Below are 27,237 nucleotides of genomic sequence, written 5' to 3' on the forward strand. Positions count from 1 at the left end.
CTAAATCCGCACTGATAATCTCCAATAGTTTCATCTACGTATGGGGTCAATCGCGCTAATAGGATGCTTGACAGGATTTTGTATGCCTCGATAATTATTAGTTAGTTTATCGCGTTTCTTGTGAATTGGACCAATGATTGATTCTTTCCACTCTTGTGGCAATTCTTCCTTGTTCCAGATAAGGAGAATGAGTTTGTGTATCTTGTTCCACAAATTTTCGCCTCCAGCTAAAATTAACTCAGCCGGAATTTCATCTACACCCGGGGATTTGTGTTTCTTTAATTACTTTATAGCGTTTACTACTTCTATTCGGTTGGGTTCTGGAACATGGTTCTACGGTGTGTATCTCCCTTTCTCCACGCATATTAGTTTTTGGATGCGTGTTAAGCAAATCGTCAAAGAAATCTTTCCATCTATTTAAGTTGCTATCTGTATCCGTGAGAACTGTTCCGTCAGCTTTCTTTAATATATAAGCACGAGGTTGATAGCCTTTCTTAAATTCGCTGATCCCCTTATACATGTCCCGGATGTTTATTTTTATACATGTTTTATTTTTACTATTATCTTCAAGTTCCTTAATTTTAGCTTTCAAAAAAATCGCATTTCTTTGTTCTAAAAGTTTTGGAAGTTTCTCGCCTGATGTCTACAAAATTTTGTGTAGTTATTTCATTCGGATTTTGTATCCAACGTAATTATGCCTATTTTCTCTTTTCTGCTAGTTTAGTGTATTTCTGGTCGAATCATGGTTTGTTTCTACGTATTTCCGCGTTTCACAATTTTTCTTTTGCTGAAATTTTAATGCTATCTCTAATTTCAATCCAAGTATCCTCAGCACTAGTGCATTCTGATTCTTCTAAAGCCGCGAATCTATTCGAAACTTCAATCTGATATTCCTCTTTTACCTGGCTCTCTTCTAATTTCTTTAAATTAAATCTCTCCGTTTTCAGACATTGAATATTTCCTTTATTCAGCGATAAGCTCTCTCTCTTATTATCGGTGCTACCAGGTAGTGATCAGTGTCACAATTAGCCCCTCTAAACGACCGGACATCAATTATGCGAGATTGTCTTCTATCTACTAAAACGTGATCAATTTGATTATGTGTTTTTCCGTCTGGTGAGGTCCAAGTGTACTTATGAACATCGCGATGTGGGAATTTTGTACTCTTCACGATAAGGTTTTTTGATGTTGCAAATTTCACGAGTCTAACACTGTTGTCATTACTTTCCATACGCAGACGTTCGTTCCCTATAATCGGGTTGAAAATATCCTCTCGTCCTACTTTCGCATAGAAATCCCCTAATAGAATTTTCATATGGTATCGCGGGAGTTGATCAAATATCCGTTCTACTTCTTCGTAAAAGCTGTCTTTTATATCGTCATCCTTATCTTCAGTTGGGGCATGTGCATTTAAAACAATATCACATCACCGACCCTTAAGAGTAATAAAAGAAAGTCTGTCAGTCTCAGTAACAAATTCAACCCGTTTAATTGCTGATATTATTCGTTTGTGAACGAAAAATATCGCCCTCAATTAAATTGGTGATATGAATTGCATCCAAGTAAAGAGTTGATAAGCGCTTCACTTTAGTCATTGCATCTGTTACTGATTAATAAGGATTAAATATTTTGAGCTGAATCTATTGTGAAAATAACATGCATTTTGCCAAAACTGGACAGAAAGAAAACGCACCTACCAATATTTCATATTTTCAGTGTGACACGTCAGAAAATTGGACAGTAGAAAAGGCACGGGGAGAGAAGCATACATCATTAGTTCTTCAGTTGATCACCACTGACCATTCGACTTCGATTTGGTAGAACTCTGCCATGGAGCTTGAAACATTTACTCTGTAAGTACCTTTGTTTACCATGTTATCCCTTCTCTATTGTCGAGAGGTCTTTCAGTCAAACACTGCCTTCTGACATGTATGAATGGAATGTCATAGAATCATTTTGGGTATAAACCTCCTTGCGGCAGGCAACTTATTGTACAATTGATTTGCAATAAACTGTATAATTAAATGGGATTTCGAGCTCTCATTAAAATAATAATAATAATAATAAAAAAGCTGCTATCGAGACTAACTCGAATCAGAATTTATAAATTTAAATTTAGCTTCATAAATTAATGTGCGTAACAGTTTGGATGTTTAAACAACAGAAATCTATTTGTCAATTTATCAAATTTATTTATCTATTACTTCATTTTTTTTAAAAAAATATTTTAATAATAATGAAGGATAAATAATATGATACATTTACATGATAAAGGCTTGAGAAAATTCCTTGTTTATTATTTGTTATTTAGTGTTCTTGAACTTTCAGTCATGGACAATATTAAGAATTTTGTAAATACAATATCTAATTTGATATATATCCCGGGGATATCTAAAGTCAGAGGCCATAGGCCAACTCCGTTTGAGTTGTTGGAAATAGGTGGTTTTCAATTTAAAATGGTGGATATTTTCAATTGAACTAACCGTTTGGGTTCCATACTGGTGAAGCGCCATTGTTGGGTTAAAAGAAGTTTCTAGTTCAGTAGGCTGTTCGGACGAATGTTGGTATACATCATTATATGAAGGAAGCTAGAAACTTGGGATCCATTCCCTAACAATGATGTATTATTGGTATGATGAGAGTCCAATGAAAGCATCTGCTGAACTGTCAATGTTGTTTTTTTCATTTAGCATAAGGTACCTTACCAGTGTGGAGCGATCGGAAAACTCGCCATGTTAAATGAAAACACACTTACTTCTAACAATTTCCTTCTCTCTTTATTTTATCATATCTTCACTCATGACAGAGTTGGACTGTGACTCCGGTCTTGTAATACACCCGGCATATATTGTAATAAGCTGACATTTCTGTATTTTGTTCCAAGCAATGTAAAAATTAGTTATGAAGAATTGTGTATTTTGGATGGTTAAAAACTTAGTCACTCTATAATGGGGACCTCCCACACTAACAAAAACAAGAAAAGTATTAGTGGATGAAAATATGTAAAAACTAGGAGAACCCTCCCTTACCGTTCATTATGATTGTAAAGAAAGTATTGCACATACCAAGAAATATGCCGTTTAAGCTATTGGCAACAATGCTAGTAGCTTGAGAAAGGCGTGGCAGCAATGAGCAGTTCTATTGAAAAGAAGAAATTAAAACCAGCTGAATGCTATTTTGACTTCAAGAAACATTGCCTGTTCTGTCGGGGAAAATATAGGGAAGAATTCGAGAATAAGTTCCCTTATGAGAAAAGTTTGGAGAGTGAGCATATTTAATATCTAAAGAAAAGTGCTACAGAAAACCAGGGGGAAAAAAATGGTCCTATATGTTTTTCAGGTTTAATTGAGCTCTTTCGAAATATTTCAATGTCTGTTGTAAAAGTGTTAAAATGTGATTTATATTTCAAGATTGTTGTCATGGTCACAACTTGCAACAATTTTCTTTTCACTGCTGTTTTGAAAAAATGGCCTCCATCTTGGAATTTTACATTGGATCGCTGAGAAAATCTATACAGCAAATTTAGAATGTCTCGTGCTTCTTCCCTCAAAATTTCAACTTAAAAGACCGAAAACTGCGCTTTGTAGCATGGATACCTGCTGTTAAAAAAAAATAAATAAATAAAAAAATGGCCGCCGTTTTGAAATTTTACGTTGGTATGCCACCTAAATATATCTAAAACCTTGAACCCGTCAAACGCATGAGAGGTAACGTCCCTCGGCGTCACCGATCGACGAGCTCACTATTCAGGGAATCCATACATTGATTTGTTCTATAATTGTTTTAAGCTAACGTAATTTTTTTTATTCATTCAGTGCATTCAGAACTTTATAAAGGTCTTATGATGAATTGTTGTATGCCTTAACATGAAAACATCTAATTCGCCCAAGGAAAGTCCAAAATCTGATAAAAAATCACTTTCAATGCGATCACCTTAGTTGTACCAATAATATACCATCGCCGGCCCTACGATCCCTTAGCGCCTTACCATATCCCTCTCGTAACATGAGATTTATCGTAAAGGGGATAGTTGACCTTTCGGCCGTTGTGGCGCCACTAACGTGGACTAAACAGAAGGACAGGTTGTCTATTGTCACATAAGTCGGATTAGATTTAGATAAGTGTAGTGTGGTCAGAGTTGTCAAATAAAAATAGCCAAAATAAGGGATGGGTTGACGAGTTTCAATGAGTATTAACGGGAAGGGTTTTGATAAACATGATCTAGTGGTAGAAAATGAGCCAGGCATCAAATAAAAAAGTAATCATCTTAGACCGAAAGAAATACAAAAGTATGAATTAATACAAAGAGTTAATATAGATTTAAGAAAAAATAGGTAAATCTTACTTTTAAAATATTGGATTTACGTAATGTGAACTTTTTTTCAAAAATCCTACTTCACGCTTGACTTAATTGTAATTATAATCTTTTTCAAGTTTGGATTTTTCTTTAGGCTGTCGAAAATCTCAGCTGTCATCAAGGGTAGAACACATATTTCTGTGTCAGTCCATTTCAAACTTATATGTGAGAAAACTCCACAAATGAATTTGACGATGGGATCCTTAGGAAAAAGGAGACGACTTTAAATAAATTTGGCAATTCGGAGCTTTTCTGAAATAGCATTTGCCATTTACTGTCCACACTCATGACGACTCATTAAAAATTGCTGGCTTTAAAGTCGTTGTCTGAGGTAAATTTGTCATTTGGGCAAAATACGGGACTTCTGCTGTTCCGTATCGAAGCTCCCCGGGACGCGGGACAAAATCATAAAATAAGAGACTGTCCTTTAAAATCCGGGACATTTGGGAACCCTGAGTGTAGTGTTTTACGTGATTTTTCTCCTTGCTAAAAAAGAAGTCACGTGGCGTGTGTAGGCACTATAGTTGCATAATACTTGCAGTATCTTTATGTGGTAAAATTAACAGCACAAAAATTGTTCTTTTATTGTTTTAACTATGGTATATTTGTGTATCATTTTGTCTGGGAGCAATGATATGTTGGTTAGCAGAACCATTGTAAATACAATAAATCGAATTTTGAAAACTGGATTACTATCGCTGCCTCCCACTGCAAATTCTACTACTATTTCAAAGGAAAGTATTCCCGATCACTTTACTGATTCTGAAGCATATATCCCCATACCAGATACAGTTACAGATTTGTTGACTGTTCTTCATACTGATCTTAGTAAGTGTTGCTTTTTGCTTGTGTATTTAATTTTATTTATTTATGTTTCTGAGTAGTAATGGGATCTATGCGTAGGTTGGTTAGAGCTAAAACCTTTAGCTTATGGGCAAGAGTGCCGATTTCTGTGTAACTTTGGGGGAGCCCTATGGCAGATACGCTTTAGTAGAACAGGAAAACGAATTATCATGTACTGTAGAAATTGGAGAACCTACTTCAACTTAGCATTTTGCCCCCCGCCCCCCCCCTTATTAGGGGAGCCAATTTTAACTTCGGGGGGCCCGGCCTCCAAAGCTTCCCAAGATTGATGCCTTGCTAATGGGATAGAAGAAGAACACAGAGCCTTTATTTCAGATACTATCCCAGTATTTGGTGTGCCAGTGGTAACTCCAAATTTCCCTAATATTTATCTAGATAAAATGACGTGATTTACTTTTGTGAAATATCGTAGTAATATGTTAGTAGTCTTCTATTTACATCTTACTAAAACAGATAATAATAATATACAAAAATCTCATGTTTAGAAAGATATTTATGTATTTCTGACAATCTAACACAGCGTTTCCCAACCTTTTTCAACGGGTGTAACTTGAATTCTCACGGCACACTCATAAATATAATTATTATCATTTGTAAATATAAAATACCGTGATTTTTTTTTTTTTTTTTTTTTTTTTTCAGTGATTACTGATCTCCTTCTCACAGAGAAGAAAGCTGGATCACTGATTTACCTTCGGGTTAAATCGTTATGCTTATTTTTCGTTCTAATTTAAACACAGAAACCAATTTCAATGAAATATAGGATTCAGGTTAGTAAAAATATAGTGTACTTTCTTTTTCGAAAACTGTATCCAGCCTTTCACTTAGAAGGAAGATCACTAAATAACGAACAAACAAATCTCTTGTACTTTTAAAACACAAATGTAGGTAACTTGTATACATGTTTGCTTTGTCGAAAGGATTGAATGATATTTTAAAATTTCAAATTACGAAACAGTCTGCAACAACACAGTATGAATGTTATAATTTATTAACATTGTTAATATACGTTACAATTTTTAATTATATGAAAATTAGAATTGTTCAATAATATTAGTAATGTAATAATTTTTCAATAATATCTATTGAAGGTTACAATTGTTTAATAATAATGTAGGAAGGTTACAATTTTTGAAAAATAAGTAAAACACGTTGGTGCACGATTCAGAATTGTGCAACTTGAGCTTGATGTTCTTTCATAATCTTCTTCAATTGTGGATGGATAGTTGATAAACACACCCTCATGTCGTGTTGCAGAGGTAATAGTTGTGACCTGTTCTTACACTTGGTTGTGTTCATTGCAGAAAATCCTGCTTCACTTAAGCAGGATGTTGAAAAGGGAATTAGAACTTTTCACAGTCTTTGTAGAAATAGCTGGATATTCTCTCCGGAGAGAAATCCAGAATGATGCCATGTATTGCTGCAAGTGCTGAACCTCGGTCATTCCTCACATCGACAGGTTCAAAGTAATGTGAAATACAAATATACATTTTTTCTGTCTTGCAATTTGGCTGCTATACAATTAATCATTTTGTTTCGATTTCCTCGCAGCACACCAGCGACCAATTCGCGGTACACCGGTTGGGAAACGCTGATCTAATATATGAAACCTACTAATACGATAATGCCAGGAAAAAAAAATATAACCATTTTGCACTAGGAGAAAAATAGATACATTCATTAAAGTGTAAACTAAAAGTGAAATTCAGTTAAATCATAACGCAAATGAAATCCGATCCTTAACAATTCAGTCTGTGCACACTATGCACAATAAGAAATTAGTCAACTCACATTTTTAAGAAATTAGTCAATTCATAACATTTTAGCCTATTGTTCAGTACTATTATCACAATTTGTATAATATTTTAATGTTCCCATTTATGATTTTCTTTTCAGACATTGGATCAGGAACAGTGAAACTAGCTTCTACTGCTTTCTTAGGAGGTTTTGTAGATCGTAAAATTATTCAAAGCATAGATTGTGCCTCATGCCACAAACTTATCAGTCAGGACAAATGCAATTCCACGCTTTTGAATTTGATACATAAACAAGACAGTAGAAACGGAATGTGCTATCCTACAAAAGAACTAGTGTGGGAGATTCACGTTGTTGAAAAGTTTGTTGAAAAAGCCCGTCGGTTTGTGAACACCCGAATTTCGGAAACTCTTTCCACCTACATTGTTTCCTTTCTGCAACATGTTTACTATTTGCAGTGCCTCTTTTCGGACAATCATTCATTCAAATTAACAATTCAGTATTGTAAGTAGAATACTTCAGTAAATGTTTTGAGCCATATGGAATTCTACTGGAAGAATAAGCAGGCTAAGAATACACAGTAGGGACGAAATAGATAGGATTATGCACAATCACTAAAACGTAAATCATCAAACTTCATTCAATACCTTTTTATTAAGATTAGAATTTATTTATTTATCTTATTTTTTTTTTATCGTTTACTTTAGTATTATTATTATTATTTGCAGGATTAACAGTATTATACAATATTTAATATACCAGAAAAAATTAAATTGTCTAAGAAAGTCCAAAATTCGACGGTATTATTCAACTTTTAATACCAACGGATATGATAAGTTTGAAGATCCTTTCTCGTTGATCTAGTTACTGGTACCCATAACTGAATCATCTATGGATTTCGGTTGCAGATTCCAGCGGGAGCTGATTGGTTCGGATTCCCGTTAATCAGTAGGTCCCGTCTTATATAGCCTCGTTGCTGAAAGGGACGTTAAACTCAAGATCAAATCAAATCAGTTTCAGATTACAAGGCAGAGTTCATATTTAGCTCTCGAGTTCCACTGAAAAGCATGTGCAGTTTTCAACTGTCCTCGGTGTTTCTGCGTTATGTCCCTGTCGTTTGTCTAATACGAAAAAGTAGAACAAAGATGAGGAAAGTATATGTATTAAGGAAATTTTTTGAAGGAAATTTCAAAATAAAGCAAGAAAAATGGATACATTTGTTGCTTCAGTTTCTGTTTAAAAATTATAAAATAATCAAAGTGGTCAATGCGCATATTCTCTGTGAACGAGATCCTTATTTCTATACCCGGCGGTTGGAGTTGAGTCTAGTGTTCCTTTCCGAAGCAAGGCTATACAAGACGGTAAGCGTGATCCGAACCACATGAAGTTTGGCCGGGAATCAAACTCCAGTCCCGGCGCCAAACGCGCGTACACTAACCATATAGCCACAAGAATGATCATTTTCTGATGGGAGAACATCAAACGCACTACTATGCTTCAGAATCCATCTTAAGCTGTAGATATTCTATACTAGCTGAAATACCCATTCTTCTCATGGAAGCTGTTATGACAGTCGTCACCTCTCACAATTGTGTATGTATTATTAAATAAAATTTGTATTTTTATTTTTGTTTCACTTTGTATGTATTTTTTCTTCTCGTGTTCTGGTTGGAGTCTGGACAAGGAAGAAAATATCTTTAAGAACCAGAGTAGTGGTCATCTCACTGAAGATCCGAGGACCCTTGCTGTCACCATGCTAATTTATTGTTCTCGGGTGGCGAAGAAATTCCAGCCCTCTTAACGAACTACACACGCACGCACACACAAATTTTAAAATTAACAGAAGAGAGAGAAAGACAAAATTTTAAAAACTAAATCAGTTGCTATACGAAGCGTGCAGCGAGAACACAAGAAATAACGATTTCTTCACAACGTCTTTGCACACATATGTATATTTTTATTCATCGTTATTATACAAATATGTTCAGAAAATAAATACTCATAGTTAGTGTCGCAGCAACGAAGGTGCTGATATACCAAGTTCCTGCATAACTCGAACTCTCTCTCATATTAAAATGGACAGTTTATGTGAGTGTAAGATGGTACTCTGTGTCTTCTCCACCAAGCGAGGGCAAGGTCCAGATGGATGCTTTAACTCCGGACTCCAAGTGGGACATGAGGATTCTACGTGTCGTGTGAAATTAAAACACAAGGTAGGATCTATACATGCTTTACATTGGCTTTGCATTCATATTAACCTTTCTTGGCACGAATACTACAAGACGCCCAAAGGGACGCCAAACCATTCGTATTATATGGGTCAGTTTGGAAGTGTCCAGATTATTGTAATGAGACTTCTGTTGTTATTTTTACATTACCCTTTTTTTTTTCTTGGCATTTATTCAGATGTTGACTACTACTGACTCAACAGTCATTTGCCCGCGATTGAAGGGACGAAAGAACATTAATGTTTGAAGGATTTTTAGTGGCAGACTTCCCAGAAACGCTACTCATTTTTTTTTTAATTTAAAGTTTGATCATGGAGTGATAAACTTATTTGAACTACACTTTTTTTTTTTTTGTATGTGTTTTAGAGAGAATCCTAAAATAAATTATGAAAAGTTTCAAGTGCAGTTAAATCATCGTATCTTCATCACTACGGAAACTAGCTTAATTTTTTATCATTTTACTCTATTTTGGAAACATCAGTTATTATACATAGTCATTGTTAATTAATATAATCTATAAAAAAAATCGAAATGTAACTTACGTTAAATTATTTTAAATAATAACTTCAGAATATAATTGGTCACTATTAAGTTATTCAGCCCGCTAAGATAAAAGGTATCTCAAGGGACAGGAATAGATTTTACTTTAAAACAAGAAATATTTGTTTTGTTATTGATAGACTACCAATACATTTCCATTATGTTGGAAAGAAAGTATTACAGATGATTCTTGGTTACTGTACGACATAAAGAAAATGGAATACGTATGATGAAATGTATGTAAGCGAACATAAAGTATTACGTTTAATTGTAAAGTCATATTTAACTTTAGTCTTTCTGTAGGTAGTTGTTGGGTAAACTAGGCGTCGACGACCTAAAGTAATGTAGAGTATAAATATTGGCCAAGAAAGATCGATCTCTAGAAGTAGATTTGTGATTTAATTTCCTGTGTATTGATTTATAGTAATGTATGTTTATGTCAAGTGTGTGAATACAACTATGGTATTTTCGTATTAGTATTAACTAGTATTATTAGTTTGCTTTCAGAAATATAAAGCAAATTATGAAATTGAATTTTATATACTCTAAAAATATATCATTCACTATACTTCATTTTCCTTGTCAATCTTCTTTCAAGTAACTCAAAATTAAAGGTCATGACCCCGATAATCTTAAATTTTCATTAAGCAATATTCTATCTTGCTATTCTTCTATACTTTTCTAAAAGTTTTCCGTCATTTAAGTAACTGATCAAACTAATCAAACATAGATTCGATTCTGGTATTGTCAATGCAAGTAATTTGTATACGATAGGAAAACTATTCAAATTTATCAAATGAAATATGATAATTAACTTGTAATTTAAAATCTTGTTACAAACTTGCATTTTAATTAAAGAATCGTAATGTAGTTTAAAATGCCATTTGTATTAATGTTACATATCCGCATTATGTAATTTTGCAGACATTCAAAATTTAGAAAGTTATTGTAGTATTTTTTTTTTAAATTGATAACCTTTACAGTAAAAGTTCAATGGAATAAGTATGTCATTTTTTTTAAATGCAAATGTTTTCATCAGATGTTGTTACCTGTTGCTATTTTTCTTATCTAAATTAAAAATTCTATTAATGTTATCCAAATTCAGTGTTATCTTTTCTATTCAATCAAGTTCAGATTACCTCTAATCTCAATTTAGGCAGAATAACAAAGCTTTGAGTATTGCTACATAGGGATGTAGCTGAACTGACTTTCACTTAAAACATTATTTTTTTTTATAAGTAACTTGGCAATATTCTTCGTTAATTAATTTCTAATAATTTTTCTGGCTACCCATTTTCCTTTTTGTATAAATTATACAGCACAATAAAAGCCAGTGCAGCTCTTCCCTAAAAGTCAAAATTAGAGAAACATTTTCCTTTTTCAGCCATGCAGCATGTGATATGAAAGAAGATCGGAGCAAAGCATTTTTTTTTTTTTTTTTTTTTTGCGCTCGCAATTTTTTTATTCCACTTTTAAGACTTGCCTTTCTCCAAAGCCCTGGAATCCGTCCGGAGAGGGGTTGGTCTAGGAGTGAAGTAGGAGGGGGAGTAATATTCAGGCGACCCAGCGGACAAATCCTCGCATCTGTAGCGTTTTCAGCTGAACCGAGGTTCGACTCCAGTCGGACTCAAACCCCGGTAAAGCTAATCGTGAAAAATGGCCCCCCGAACAGGGACCCGAATAATGTTTTGCGTGAAAAACAGTGCATCGAACAGGAACACGAATAATGTTTACTGCAACAAAATGTCACATCAAAATTGGAATTCGTGTTTTCGAGACAAAAAGGACGTTGCAATCATTGACCTGCTTTACTTAAATTAGATTATTTCACATTAAATTAAAATATTTTCCCTTCCTAATTACGAAATTGTGGAGTGTAGCAACACTCATGGCATTGAATTTCCATTTCCGATAGTTTGAAATTTTCCTATTTATAGCGGACACAACAGTTTCAGCGGAACAACCCAGAACAACTTAACTGAAAAAAAAGTAAGAAAGAAAGAAACGTTCTGTTTGCTGCATAATTTTTGCTTCACATCCTCTGAGTATTTGAAGCACAGAAGGGAGGAAAACACAGGTCAAAAAGAAGACTTCACAAATGACGGTTTACACACTAGCCTTTCTAAAAACGACAGGAGGTGAACCCTCTGAACGTCGTAAAAAAAAAAAAAATAAATAAATAAAATAAAATAAAAAATAAAATAAAGAGTATTGACTACAGCTTATAAATGGTTTGTTTTCTTTCTGCCTTTTGATTGAATTTGAATGGATTGAGTAGCAGAGAAAAAGAAATAAAATGAAGAGGATACCGGAAAGAAACAGGTAAAAAAAAAAAAGTAAGTACAGTCAACTCAATAAGCAAATTTATCTTAATATAGGTATTCATACATTGAGCCAAGTAAATCAGTATTAGTATATATCTATTAGTGACATTTGTATATTCGTATGTTTAGTAGTATTTTAGATTAAGATTTACGTTTGTTCTTCGTATTATGAATTTATTAGTTTCATGTTTTTGTATTCATAATTTTATATTACGTTAGAGTGCAATATTTACTACTAGGATCTATTGATTTATATATATGTAAGGTAACAAATCTTTAATATTTGTGAATATTTATAAAAGAATCAGAGAGAGAGAGAGAGATGGAGGAATTTGGGATATTTAAATGGCACTGGTTTGAAGGCGGCACTAACTACTCCATAAAATAATTTTGTTTAATGGGTTTGTGTAACCATACGTTTATACATTACATCATTTGATTTTTTTTGTTCTTGTGAACATTTGACTGGAGAGCAACAAACTTGCCCTGATTGTGGCAGAGATGTAGGGGAACAGGATGTAATCCCATCTTCTTCTAATGCAGAGTGTGTCACGTGTAGCGCTGTCAACACAGCAGTGGCGTCGGCCGAGGGAAGGCAATCTCCAGCAACCGAAGAAACGCCAAGAACAGAGCAAGCAGATGCTTCTAATAGAAATCTTGATATTATCGTTATGCTACAGAATCTTATGGAAGACCAGAGAAAATTCCGAGAAGGTCTTGACCGGAAGCTGGATGAACAACAGAGAAGATTGCGAGAAGGTCTTGACCGGAAGCTGGATGAACAACAGAGAAAATTGCAAGAAGGGCTGGAAAGAAAACTCAACGAGCAGAAAGAACAGCAGATGCAAGATATGAAAATTTTGCAGGAAAGTATTGCTGTCAAAATGGCAGAGAAGCTGGATAGGCAGGCCCAGAACTTGCAGAGATCAAACGAAAAACAAATACAAGAGTCTGAGAAGGTAAGGGAAGAACGAGAAGAAACTTCTCGAAATGCATCAAATAATGTTCAAGATGTTGAGTGCGAGCAGGAACTGCCAAGTGAAATTATTGTGGCCAGCGAAAGTCTCCGAAAACAGGAAGACAGAGAATGCACTGAAGAAATTTGTGGAAAGGAGCAACAGATTGAAGAGGAGGAGCATATTGCTACAGGGCTACATAATGCAGATCTAAAGCAACTGATAGCAACACCTCAGCCGTTGAATTCACCTTCAGCAATTCCGGTGAATGTAAATATGCACACTAAGCAGCTTGATTGTAAGGCGACCAAGAGGCAGCAATTGAAGAAGAGGAAAAGAACTCGTGAGAAACTAAAAGGGAACCATAGAAAAAGAGTGCGAAAGAAACACATACGCATAAAGTTTCTGGAAAAAGAGGACAACATGGTTGTTAGACCAACTTCCACCGATGGATCAGTGTACACGCGAAGAGGGAGACAAGTACATGTCAGAGAGATTTCCAGACAGGAAGCACCACCTGACAGAGGCGAAGACGGCCGGATCTCCGATGACGACCAAAGCCATGTAAATTATTAGATGCCTGTGACTCCAGGGTTCGAGTTTACGATCAAATTGAGTGCCAAACAAAATAAGCCGCTACTTGTCGTGTGAGAAACTTGCGCCAGGAAGAGAAATTTCATAGTAATGTAGATCGATTTAAAAAAAAAAAAATAGAAGAAACCATATAAAAAAAGACTATCTGGTCGAGGTGAGCAGCGCTCTTGTGGTAACAGAAACAGCGCGCCTTCCCAAAGTTAAAATACATATCACGGCAACATTCCTCTCACAAGGAAGAGAAAGAAGAAAAAGAAGAAAACACGTAAGTCAGGCTTAAAAACTAAAATTGAGAATAATTGCAGAAAGCAATCTGGAAACGGAGAGATGCAACAATGAAGACGGAGGAGCAAAACTTGAGGAGAAATTTCAACATGTAAATGACCACGCATTGGCAATGAATATGACACTTGTTGACTTGAGAAAAATGAAAGTTAGAGCACTCGGTTGTACTACGGTCCCGAATGAGCTCCGAAGTAGAACTTGCGTTAGAGGCACTTGTTAAGAAGCTCAACGCAACCTTCCTTCGTATTTGAGGTGTAGACTTCCTGCAGGACTTAACGCGCCGAGCTAAGAGTTCAAACTCGCTTGCAGCAGCGAACTTCCTCAGGGTCCACCAATATTTTAAGTTTATTCCTACCCAGTATGGTAGAAGATAGATGTTCTCGAATTTTATTAATTGTTCGTATAGATGAAGTCCAAGTGGATCATGTAAGATTAGTACAGCATGACAAGAGTTATAAGCTAAAGTATCAATAAAGAAGTTAACCTCGCAAAGAGAAGAACAAAAGCTCCAATAGCATCCTCCGGACATACCAGGACGCATCTCCAAAAAAACCAAAACAATATATGATACAGCACCACATCAATGGGTAAATACCAAAGAGCCAATGACGTTGCATTCAAAATATGTTAAAGTTGCGTTTAAAAAAAAATAATTTCTTGCGATATATTTATATGTATATAAAGGCGTTCAAAATATGCTAGCGAACATAAATAGCACTCTGGTGGCTCGTCCAACTTTGATCGGACTCGAAACCCTACAATATGTTACGCTTTGACAGAAAGAAGTTCTCTGCTCACACTTAAACGAAAAATGGTTGAAGCAACATCAGAGCCAGGATTTTCATGGAAAACATTTCTGCAACAGTTGTAGTCGGTGACTCATTGTCATTTACAGACTCCGTTGAGATGAAGCAGATCTTCCGTTTCACTTCATCTCGTGCTTCATCTTAGGAGGGGGGTAATTATGACAGTCGTCACCTCTCACAATTGTGTATGTATTATTAAATAAAATTTGTATTTTTATTTTTGTTTCACTTTGTATGTATTTTTTCTTCTCGTGTTCTGGTTGGAGTCTGGACAAGGAAGAAAATATCTTTAAGAACCAGAGCAGTGGTCATCTCACTGAAGATCCGAGGACCCTTGCTGTCACCATGCTAATTTATTGTTCTCGGGTGGCGAAGAAATCCCAGCCCTCTTAACGAACTACACACGCACACACACACAAATTTTAAAATTAACAGAAGAGAGAGAAAGACAAAATTTTAAAAACTAAATCAGTTGCTATACGAAGCGTGCAGCGAGAACACAAGAAATAACGATTTCTTCACAACGTCTTTGCACACATATGTATATTTTTATTCATCGTTATTATACAAATATGTTCAGAAAATAAATACTCATAGTTAGTGTCGCAGCAACGAAGGTGCTGATATACCAAGTTCCTGCATAACTCGAACTCTCTCTCATATTAAAATGGACAGTTTATGTGAGTGTAAGATGGTACTCTGTGTCTTCTCCACCAAGCGAGGGCAAGGTCCAGATGGATGCTTTAACTCCGGACTCCAAGTGGGACATGAGGATTCTACGTGTCGTGTGAAATTAAAACACAAGGTAGGATCTATACATGCTTTACATTGGCTTTGCATTCATATTAACCTTTCTTGGCACGAATACTACAAGACGCCCAAAGGGACGCCAAACCATTCGTATTATATGGGTCAGTTTGGAAGTGTCCAGATTATTGTAATGAGACTTCTGTTGTTATTTTTACATTACCCTTTTTTTTTTCTTGGCATTTATTCAGATGTTGACTACTACTGACTCAACAGTCATTTGCCCGCGATTGAAGGGACGAAAGAACATTAATGTTTGAAGGATTTTTAGTGGCAAACTTCCCAGAAACGCTACTCATTTTTTTTTTTTTTAATTTAAAGTTTGATCATGGAGTGATAAACTTATTTGAACTACACTTTTTTTTTTTTTGTATGTGTTTTAGAGAGAATCCTAAAATAAATTATGAAAAGTTTCAAGTGCAGTTAAATCATCGTATCTTCATCACTACGGAAACTAGCTTTATTTTTTTATCATTTTACTCTATTTTGGAAACATCAGTTATTATACATAGTCATTGTTAATTAATATAATCTATAAAAAAAAATCGAAATGTAACTTACGTTAAATTATTTTAAATAATAACTTCAGAATATAATTGGTCACTATTAAGTTATTCAGCCCGCTAAGATAAAAGGTATCTCAAGGGACAGGAATAGATTTTACTTTAAAACAAGAAATATTTGTTTTGTTATTGATAGACTACCAATACATTTCCATTATGTTGGAAAGAAAGTATTACAGATGATTCTTGGTTACTGTACGACATAAAGAAAATGGAATACGTATGATGAAATGTATGTAAGCGCACATAAAGTATTACGTTTAATTGTAAAGTCATATTTAACTTTAGTCTTTCTGTAGGTAGTTGTTGGGTAAACTAGGCGTCGACGACCTAAAGTAATGTAGAGTATAAATATTGGCCAAGAAAGATCGATCTCTAGAAGTAGATTTGTGATTTAATTTCCTGTGTATTGATTTATAGTAATGTATGTTTATGTCAAGTGTGAATCATCTATGTCAAGTGTGTGAATACAACTATGGTATTTTCGTATTAGTATTATCTAGTATTATTAGTTTGCTTTCAGAAATATAAAGCAAATTATGAAATTGAATTTTATATACTCTAAAAATATATCATTCACTATACTTCATTTTCCTTGTCAATCTTCTTTCAAGTAACTCAAAATTAAAGGTCATGACCCCGATAATCTTAAATTTTCATTAAGCAATATTCTATCTTGCTATTCTTCTATACTTTTCTAAAAGTTTTCCGTCATTTAAGTAACTGATCAAACTAATCAAACATAGATTCGATTCTGGTATTGTCAATGCAAGTAATTTGTATACGATAGGAAAACTATTCAAATTTATCAAATGAAATATGATAATTAACTTGTAATTTAAAATCTTGTTACAAACTTGCATTTTAATTAAAGAATCGTAATGTAGTTTAAAATGCCGTTTGTATTAATGTTACATATCCGCATTATGTAATTTTGCAGACATTCAAAATTTAGAAAGTTATTGTAGTATTTTTTTTTTTTTTTTTTAATTGATAACCTTTACAGTAAAAGTTCAATGGAATAAGTATGTCATTTTTTTTAAATGCAAATGTTTTCATCAGATGTTGTTACCTGTTGCTATTTTTCTTATCTAAATTAAAAATTCTATTAATGTTATCCAAATTCAGTGTTATCTTTTCTATTCAATCAAGTTCAGATTACCTCTAATCTCAATTTAGGCAGAATAACAAAGCTTTGAGTATTGCTACATAGGGATGTAGCTGAACTGACTTTCACTTAAAACATTATTTTTTTTTTATAAGTAACTTGGCAATATTCTTCGTTAATTAATTTCTAATAATTTTTCTGGCTACCCATTTTCCTTTTTGTATAAATTATACAGCACAATAAAAGCCAGTGCAGCTCTTCCCTAAAAGTCAAAATTAGAGAAACATTTTCCTTTTTCAGCCATGCAGCATGTGATATGAAAGAAGATCGGAGCAAAGCTTTTTTTTTTTTTTTTTGCGCTCGCAGTTTTTTTTTATTCCACTTTTAAGGCTTGCCTTTCTCCAAAGCCCTGGAATCCGTCCGGAGAAGGGTTGGTCTAGGAGTGAAGTAGGAGGGGGAGTAATATTCAGGTGACCCAGTGGACAAATCCTCGCATCTGTAGCGTTTTCAGCTGAACCGAGGTTCGACTCCAGTCAGACTCAAACCCCGGTAAAGCTAATCGTGAAACTGTATTTGGAAATCAACTCCTGTGGGAATATTACCATTCATCTCAGCGACCGCGAAAACTATGGATTTGACACTAATATCGATCATTTAAAATTATTTTTACATGTCTCGGTACCCCCCTTCCCCTGCAGGTGAACCCCGGCTCGCATACAATGGTAGCTGAATTTGAAAATCATCGCTAATGGAAGTGTCACCATTGATCTCAGTGACCGCAAAAAATATGGATTTGACATTAATATCGGTCATTTTGGATTATTTTTACATCCCCTCCCCCCCGCCCGAGATCCCCTGGATCGAATTTTGAAAGAAAAACGCTTTGTCTTTGGTTTGAGGCCTGGACCAAGGTAACCGTGACCAAAGTTTGGTAACTCTCGGTCCACTTACCTGGTCTCCAGGTCGGTCCCAGTAAACGCCCTTCCTGAGACTTTCCTCGTTCGAATTAAAAAAAAAAAAAAAAAGAAAGAAAAGAAGCTTTGTCTTGGTTTGGAGCCTGGACCAAGGTATGCGGGGCCAAAATTTGGTAACTATCGGTTGACTCGTCTCGTCACCAGGCCGCATACAGACAAACAGACTTTATTTTAGGGTTAAATACAAAGTAACCAATCAATCAACAAGTTTGAAGAATGAATAAGAACATAACTTTTCCACTGATGTAGTGAAACCTCTCTATGTTGTCCACCATCGGTTCCATTGGAAAGTAACCAATTTAGACAGGTGGCCAACTTACAGGAAATAAGTATGATTGGTGTATTTTAGAATTGGATTTCTAGTATTACTTGATTGTTGAATTTGAATATAATTTGATATCAAATTCGCCCGGTATTTTTCATAACGTTAGTATGTGTATAATTGGCAAAGACATGTGTAGTAAATTTCATGTCAAAAGAGCAGTAAATAAAAACAATAAAACGAAAATAAAACTTTCTTGTCCAACATTTTGTTTTACTCCTTCTAGTTTTCGTATTTGTAATTCTTTTCCTATGAAATTTACCAGAAGTATACATTTCCCGATTATGCATATAGTATCAATATTAAAAGTACCCTGCAAAATCATTATCAAATTATAATCTTACAAGAAGACAATATAGATATGCGACAGTCATTTTGAACACGAGTGTACACACTTTTCTTTTCCTGAAAACTAGTCTGGTACACTGAGTTAATCGGATTAAAAACACAGTAACACAAACAACCATAAAATAGAAACATATGTGAACAGGCTTTTAAAATTGATATTGTAGCACACTGAGTTATTCAGATAGAAAACAAGAAAAGGAAAATTATAAATTGAACAATTTATTTGCAGTATATATGACTTTTTTTTTTCAGTTGTTACTGTTCTTATCTATTGCAAAATAGTCCCCTAGTTTTGCTTGCTTTCTTTTCATTTTAGAAAAAATCCAATGTGCTTCCTATCTGTTGTACAGACGAAACATACAGTAGTTAACTACCTCTTGTTACGAGCTACAAGTATTACTCTCGGAGCGAAAGATGTTTTGAAAAAAATCTTAAGAGAATTCATATCTCAAAACCTCCTCTATCTTTCGACAAGACGTCAGGTACGTTTATAGGTGTGAATTGAGATGGTTAGATTTAACCTTGAAAATTTTCCGGTATTACTAAAGCTCCCTACTGATGAAAGGAGCTAATATTGCTAATGGTTTTACCAAAACAGACTGGGTAAACAAATACGTAGAACCATTTCCTGAATTCCTGTACGTGCTTTTTCTTATTCACATCTTCTTTCACCACCCCTTTATCAGAGTGGTGTTCTGGCCATTGATCTCCACGAACAAATCGTGGGAATCCATCTTCCTTTGTCTCCAGTCACAAATACAAATTATCTGCCTCTCATATGGGAATACGAAAGAGTTAAGAAAAATAACAAAACGGTATTTTGCGTGGCCAAGGTACGCAAGTACATTTATCAACATGGGGTAAACATTGCTTCAATGCGGATAACTTTCAAGATAGACAGGTGGCCAACTTAGAGAGTAATAACTAACGAATGTCTTATGGGAAAATGCAGGTTCAAGACGAGCAGGTGGCCAAGTGGACAGGATTTACTGTATTATCTACTTCTAGTGAGCTACCTCGTCAGTATGTGGTCAGTTTACACATTTTTCGTCCGGGTTCGATTTCCAGTGGGAATTTATGTGCTTCGTATTCCACGTTAGTCTGTAGAACCACGTTTCATTGTACCCTCAATGTTGCAAGGGACCTAAACTCTCATCAACCAACCAATCGTTGTCTACTTTTAAATCACTTAACCCAATCATCGAAAACTTAGTATAAAACGAAAAAGTTACAGGCTTCAGAGGTCGATTTGTGCATTTGATTTCATTTTAGCATACCTTTCAGCAGCAAGGCTATATGAGACGTAAACTTGCATATTATAGACTACCTGTGTCTTTTCATTATTATTATTATTATTATTATTATTATTATTATTTACTAATAAAACTCCAAACAGATCTGAAAGAGGGTGTCTAATAGGAACAAAATAACTTCGAAAGGAAGTTCAGTAGTTAGTTAATTTAATGGTAAGTTTCATTAACTACTTTACATGCCATTTGCACTCTATGATTAAATGAAATTTTAGCAGATTGATTCATCATACTACTGAATTTTGACCACCAAGAAATGGAAACGAGATATGGTTTTGTCTCTTTTTTTTATACTTTGTAACATTAATCTAGTCATCATTTGTTAAAAATTGCGAATTTCCCAAGAGGAAAAGGCTTCAAACACGTGACGAAACCATCAGGCAGGCTGGTTTTCAGTGCTGCTGCTGCTGAATTTGAATTTTGAATCCCAATTTTATGCATTAACGTGCGAAAGAGAGCCAGGTTAAATTATTATTAGCCCCCCTTTTTTAAACCATATCCAAACCTCAAATTTTAATTCATGTAATTCAGAATATATTGTGCTATTTAAACAGTATACATGTATGTATAACGAAGTTTTATGCTAATTTTTCTGTATTATAATTGATAATAATATCATCCCAGTCCCTATCAAGGTTTCCTTTATCGGTGTTCAGGCTTTTTTTTTTTTTTTTTTTTTTTAATGCTTGAAATACATTTTTTTCATGTCAAAGCATTTTCAAATTACCAAACACTCGGTACAGGATTTGAAATATTTCCACGTGCTACTTTAAAATCACCGCATGAGAAAATCCAAAAGCACAAATAAATAAACTAAATAGGTAGTACATTATCGTAGGACAAACAGATGTGTATATATAAAATATTAAGAGCAATCTATAACATATTGAGAAAGCCAGATAACAATAAATATCGAAAAAAATTGCATAATTTATTAAATTATCCCTGTTGAAACACACACACATACTCAGAAAAAATATGAAGATGGTGTTGTGGAAAAAGATTTGTCATTGTGTGCCCCCTGAGGATGAGTGTCCGAGTGTCACAATTAGAATATTGGATGGAAAAAATTGACTGAGGGACATTACTAGGCGATTAATTTGAAATACAGTGTAGCCCACTTATAACGAACTCAGAAATAGCGAATTATTAGATATTACAAACATAAATTAAATCCCCATCTCACCGCCTATTTAAAACATGGAAGAAGTGACCATATATTACGAACAGTATTTTCTGTAAAGACCGCTTATAGCGAAGTTTTCAGAACGGGATCATGTTTTCTTTTGTTTTGTTTGTAGATAACTCAGGTACCGCAAAACTGGTTTTCATAGCTGTTGTCGCTGTGCAAGCCAGGCATGATCTGCCCCTCCCACTCGAATGACAGCAGAAATCGCCCCGGGTGCAGATATTTCCGGCAACACGTGTTCACCGGAGTTCAAGGCCGAGGTTAGAAATCTGTTTTCACTGGAGATCATTGTGTTATAGTGACAGCGACGACTCGTGAAGCCTGGGCGCTACACGAATAATAGAACTGATTTCTGTCACGTGTGATGTATCGGAAGAATTCGGTACAATTCGTAGAGCTGCTTTCCGAACGTATACTTAAGAAAACGTGAAACAGAAGTGCATCAACTACGTTGCTAAACTTAGAAGACATGGTAAATGACCGGAAAAAAAAAAAAAAAACTTAAAGAACTATAACACGAACACTGGCAATTATTCGAATTAAACGACAAATGATAGCAAAATATAAAACAACAACAACAATAGCAACAAAACGAAACTTAGCGGCAATCCGACAACCCTGCACACTCAGGAGATGTGTTTCATATATCGCGCGAGACGACACTGACAAAATTTCATGGATAAGGTTGACGACCAGAAGACATCGTAGCGTTCTACTGGGTGGTGAAATTGGTAAATCTAGGTCAAGCTTCACGACTCCCGCAACAATTATAGACGTGGAGAGAATGTGAGGTGCGGTTTTCGGTAGCTGTAAGGTAGGAACACGCCGCAAGTTAATTTTTTAACTCGTGTTTGTGCATCGCTAGATTGAAAGACGGCAAACAAAAGGAAAACCATATCTCTTTCAGACAAAAGTGAAAATTATACGTATTATTGGTACGATAGGCTAGATAACAACCTAATTAATAAAATTATCTTCAGATGTAATACAATACTGCTGTATATTCTTTTTTTAAAACGTATCTACTTGTTATCTAATCTCTTTTTTTCAGAATTTAGAAAAATACATGAGTTTCTTTATAACGAAGTTCAGATATAAAGAACTCATTGTGTTGTTGATCCCTTGAAATTTGTTATAAGTGGACGGGGCGCGGTAGCTCAGTGGTAGAGCGTTCACCTCCGGTGCTTGGGGTCCCTGGTTCGGTCCCATCTCGCGCCGTGTGGACTTGGTGGACAAACACCGTGCTCGTGGATTTTCTCGGGATTCTCCCGTTTCCTCCCACTTTCTTCATACCACCATTTCATTCATTTCTCATCTTCACCGTCTCCTTTAGCCTAACCGGCATAACTGTGGGACGTAAAACTTAAAGATTTCGTTTTTGTTATAAGTGGGCTGCACTGTATTACAATGTATCCCATGCGCTCGATAAGTAATTATTTAATTTCCTTAGATCGATATTGTATTAATACAAATAATTTATTTCAAGGCATGGTAAAAGAGAAAGTGAATTCTGTCGGAGTGACGCAACATCAAGAATTTTACCTATGATATTGGAAAATCCTTAAGAAGAGAAGTACCTTGTTGTTATGCTCGGAACAAACTATTTTTCGAGCTATTTTTTGTTATATATATCGCATGCACTTCCTACAAACACACAAATATTAGTAAGTTCATTGATAAATAGAGAAAACACCCGTTTTTTTTAACACACTTAACCACTCTGAATAATAAAATTACTAATTGATACGATGGGAATGCATATCTATTTAACAGTAAATAAAAGTTCTCATAAATACATTAAAACATCCACAAGTACGAAATCTATGAATGGTTTCGAAACACTTCTCAACTCTTCGTCAGCGCTACTTAATAGAAAACTTGTTGCTGCATAAAAATAAAGAAATAAATAGTGAATTTCCTTGTCTTCCCATTTTGTGGGTAATGAAAAGTCAGTGATTACTCCTATATAATATCACAAAACACTCAATTTGGAGTCACGCAAGAAATTAATGATATTGGATTACGTTGACAGAAACATTTTCAACTTGAAACATTTATAAATCATGGAAGAAGCACTTGCTGTATAGTAAGATTTGGGAATAAAAGCTATGATCCAACGTGGAACTGTTCAGTAGAATTCAGCGTTTTCGTCCAGTACTTCAGAATCCAGTCTTTAAAATGTAGAATTAAACAATTAAGGATTATACTGCGGTGGGTTACGAAAAAACTATATGTGCTGAGGAAGAAATTATTAGTGCTTCGAAACTATTTGTACATTGTGTTCTTCGAAATCGTTCGTACATGTTTTAACGTGTGAAAATTTTTATTTACTGATATAGGAAAAGTTTAATTTTATGAGAATTAGTAACAAATGCCTATACTTATTACACGGAAACAACCTTTTTTTTTTTTTTTTTTTTTTTTTTTTTTTTTTTTTTTTTTTTTAATCAAGGTAATATTGATCTCGAGAAGAGAATTTCCTAAATCAACAACTTTACAAGATCCAAATTGAATTTCAAATCCTTTTCAAGTTTCTGTATTAAGATGGATTAATATTATTTGTTACATATACGCTTGTAGCATTTTAATTTACAGTTTTGTATTGATGAACGTGATTGTTGGTTTCAGCAAGACGGGGCAACATGCCATACGGTAAATGAAACATTAAACATGTTACAAGAATTTTTCGGTAAAGCGGTAATAAGTAAAAACTTGTGGCCCAGTTGCTCCCCTGACTTGACATCACTGGACTTTTTTTTTTTTCTATGGAGCTACTTAAAGCAAGAGGTATACAAGAACAATCCTCGAACTATACAAGACCTGGAAACAAACATTCGCACTGCCGTTGAGAACATTAACACTTCTACTCTTCGTAAAGGCTGCCCACATGGTGAAACGTGTGAATCTGTGTTTGAATCAAAACGGGACGCACTTCGTGATGAATAGCAATGTGACCGGGTGCATGTAAGTAAAAGTTTTATCGTGATAATTTCAAAGTTTCTTTTTCATTGTTTTCAAAAATTGTATAATGTAGACATATCCTTAACACACCTTTTAATACACTGAAACGTCAGCAGTGTTGCCAATTCAGAGTATTAATGTATGAAAATACGATTTTTGTAGTTACCCCTTACAGAGGCCTTATCCGATTAGTTATCGGTGGAAATGAAAAGTTCTTTTTTCCGCTCCGTAGTTCCCAAGCTACTCCAACTAAACAAACTGAAAATTAACGACAGAACATCCATACGTATGAGTTAACTCCCAACTACCAGAATTGTTCAACTCTGGGGAATCTTGGATAAGGCTCCAAGGTTCTATTGTATTTACATTCCACTGACTTTTGGGCAGCCATGTCATCAGGGTTGGCAAAAACCATGGGTTTTATTGAAAAAAACAAAAAAAAAAAAAACGTTTTTTTTTGGGGGGGGTTAAACCAGGTTTATTTGGTTTAAATAATTTGCTCTATATATTCATATCATGTATGGACAGAAATAAGTTTGTTTCGCCTTGATATTATTATGCAACAGCCGGGTTATGCTGAAAGGAGTCACATAAGCTTAAAGCGGAATAAAAACTGCTTCTCGAGTTACATCCGAGAGAAATTGTCCTCCATTTGAACTCGGAACCAGAACTAATTGGCCACAAATGCGATACGTCTGCCGACTCACTCACGAAGGAATCCTGATAAAAATACGTTGTACTTATCTTTACACGCTTCTTAATATAACCGTCAAGAGTCATTTCAGAAGGACAAAAAGATGAACAGTTGCACAAGTGAAACCATTATACAGAATTACATATGGACAATTTCAAAGTACTACGGAGTACAGAAGAACTAATTTAGTTTAAGTTAGTTAACAACGACTTTTATTGGTCCAAATTAAAGAAATACAACGACTTAATTTGCATATCAGTAAGAAAAGTGAATAAAGATACGAATTATTTGAGTCCACTTTGGCTCAGACTCATTTATACATAAATAGATACCAAAGATACTTCTCATTTCACTAAATGCCTCTCGTGGGTCTGTATGAACCCCCCCCCCCCTCACACACACAGACAAAAAGTACGGCATTTCGATGTATTTTATCAATAGTAAACATTGAAACGAAATAATATTTAGAATTTTTATTTGATTGCAATTACATAACAATAATAACTACAAAAAAATCACAAAACAAACATTTATGAACTTATATTAAAAAGTTGCTTTTGTAGTATAATCTTTTTGAGTAATGAATGGGGAATTTACGTCTGAATATAATACGAATAATATACGGAAGTGAAACGTAATAACCCACAAATGTGTGTTCATCAAGATTTTACAAACACTTACACTTTTACGAATATTTTTCGTTTTCTGGTTTAAACCAGTTTTTTTTTTTTTTTTTTTTTTTTTTTTTTTTTTTTTAATACAGCTGGTTTAAACCAGCCAACCCTATATGTCATAGATCTATTTTAACCATTTAAAATGGTGTTTTCATTTTAAAAAATATTTAAATTGTAATGTCCCACATGGTGTTGTGTATAAACAATTCTACATGCCAGTGTTTACAAACACTACCCGGTTGTTTAGCAAGAGGATTCCCCACCAGATGGATCTACTATCACCTGCAGACGACAGGCTTCTGGCCCCTCCCACGGAGCAGACGATATCAAAGGAGCAGCAGCGCCACCGCCACCCAAGGACCTCTATAAATTGGCTGGGCGACGGCAATTTGGTACCAGTTTTCTGGTGTCCCCCCTACTGTTTGCCACGGAACCCCAGGGCCTCTAGTCTGCTTCGGGACTACGCCTATCCTATCTCCTGGCTAGCCTCTTCGGGGCTCTGTAGAGATCCTGTCTGCGACTTTACGATCAAAGACTATCTGTAACTAACCTTGCAAAGTTAGAGAGATTATTTGTATAGTATTTTGTAAAAATACTTTTATAATGAAACTTTCATAATAAAAGCCAGTAGTGGGAGTCGATTCCGGATGCTCTTTTTATTAACGCTCTACGTATAACCTATATGGGACAAAGTTTTACATGGTCGAAGCTTTGACCGGCTCAGTTTTGATGTGAATACTCCTACTGGGCAGTATTTTTATTAACTGGCAGTGAACTCTTTTCTCGTAGGTATGTGATTTTCTTATTTGTGAAATTAGTGACTCGGACTTGACTTTATTTTAGTGTATGCCTCATACTAGATCAGGAAAAATCACTTTTGCGGAGAACGGTGCAAACATGGATCAGAATTCACGCCTTTCTTTCAATATACCACACCTCACTAAATATTCGGGACACATTACGGAGGACCCCGATAGATTTTTTATGCTGTTTGATCATCTTGCGTTATTGCATTCTTGGAATGCAGAGAAAAAGAAAGAGCTATTACCTATGTACTTATCATACAAGACATGGTCCTAGATTTAGTGTTACAGTTAAAAGCTTAGAAGCAATTGGACTCACTTAATTATGAACAATTAAAAGCTAAATTAGTCACTTAAGTAGATCAAAATTATCTGCCTATAGGGCTGAGTTTGAAATTTTTCAGGTTCAACAGGGCGAAAATGAGTAAATTGATGCATATTTCTTAAGGAAGTTGAGAATTATACAAGTTCTGCCTCAGGTCACTGAGGAACAGAAAATAAATTATTTATCATTAAGATTAAAGAAAAACTTTTTACAAAAAATCGCGTTAGAAACATTCACAACAGTTCAAGATTTACAGACACACTTATATAATCTGGAAAAGGCGCATGACCTAATAAAAAAAACGTGATTATGTAGAGTTACAACAAGCAATTTATTCGCTTTACGATCAAAATTCACCATGCAGCAGTATAAATTCATCGGCAGTTGAATTTGCTTCCTTACCAACACTTCAACAACAACTAACTTATCCGTTATGTAATCCAACACCTA

General features: G+C 34.8%; 1 protein-coding gene across 3 annotated transcripts in view; it reads left to right on the plus strand.

Annotated features, from left to right (window-relative positions):
• LOC145684566 (uncharacterized) overlaps positions 1 to 27,237 on the plus strand; it is a 71,611-nt gene that overhangs the window by 3,792 nt on the left and 40,582 nt on the right. For 2 of the 3 annotated variants that reach the window (XM_081756961.1, XM_081756959.1), the window contains exons 2-3: positions 1,717 to 1,853; positions 7,118 to 13,887. In XM_081756961.1, coding sequence (XP_081613087.1) covers positions 12,740 to 13,600 — 861 coding nt within the window. In that variant the 5' untranslated portion in view covers positions 1,717 to 1,853; positions 7,118 to 12,739 and the 3' untranslated portion in view covers positions 13,601 to 13,887. Of the gene's footprint in view, positions 1 to 1,716; positions 1,854 to 7,117; positions 13,888 to 27,237 lie in introns of those variants that run through there. The other variant, XM_081756964.1, reaches the window with a different exon arrangement.

This window comes from Thermobia domestica, chromosome 1, assembly GCF_964235325.1.
Source record: "Thermobia domestica chromosome 1, izTheDome1.hap1.1, whole genome shotgun sequence".
NCBI classification, from domain to species: Eukaryota; Metazoa; Arthropoda; class Insecta; order Zygentoma; family Lepismatidae; genus Thermobia; species Thermobia domestica.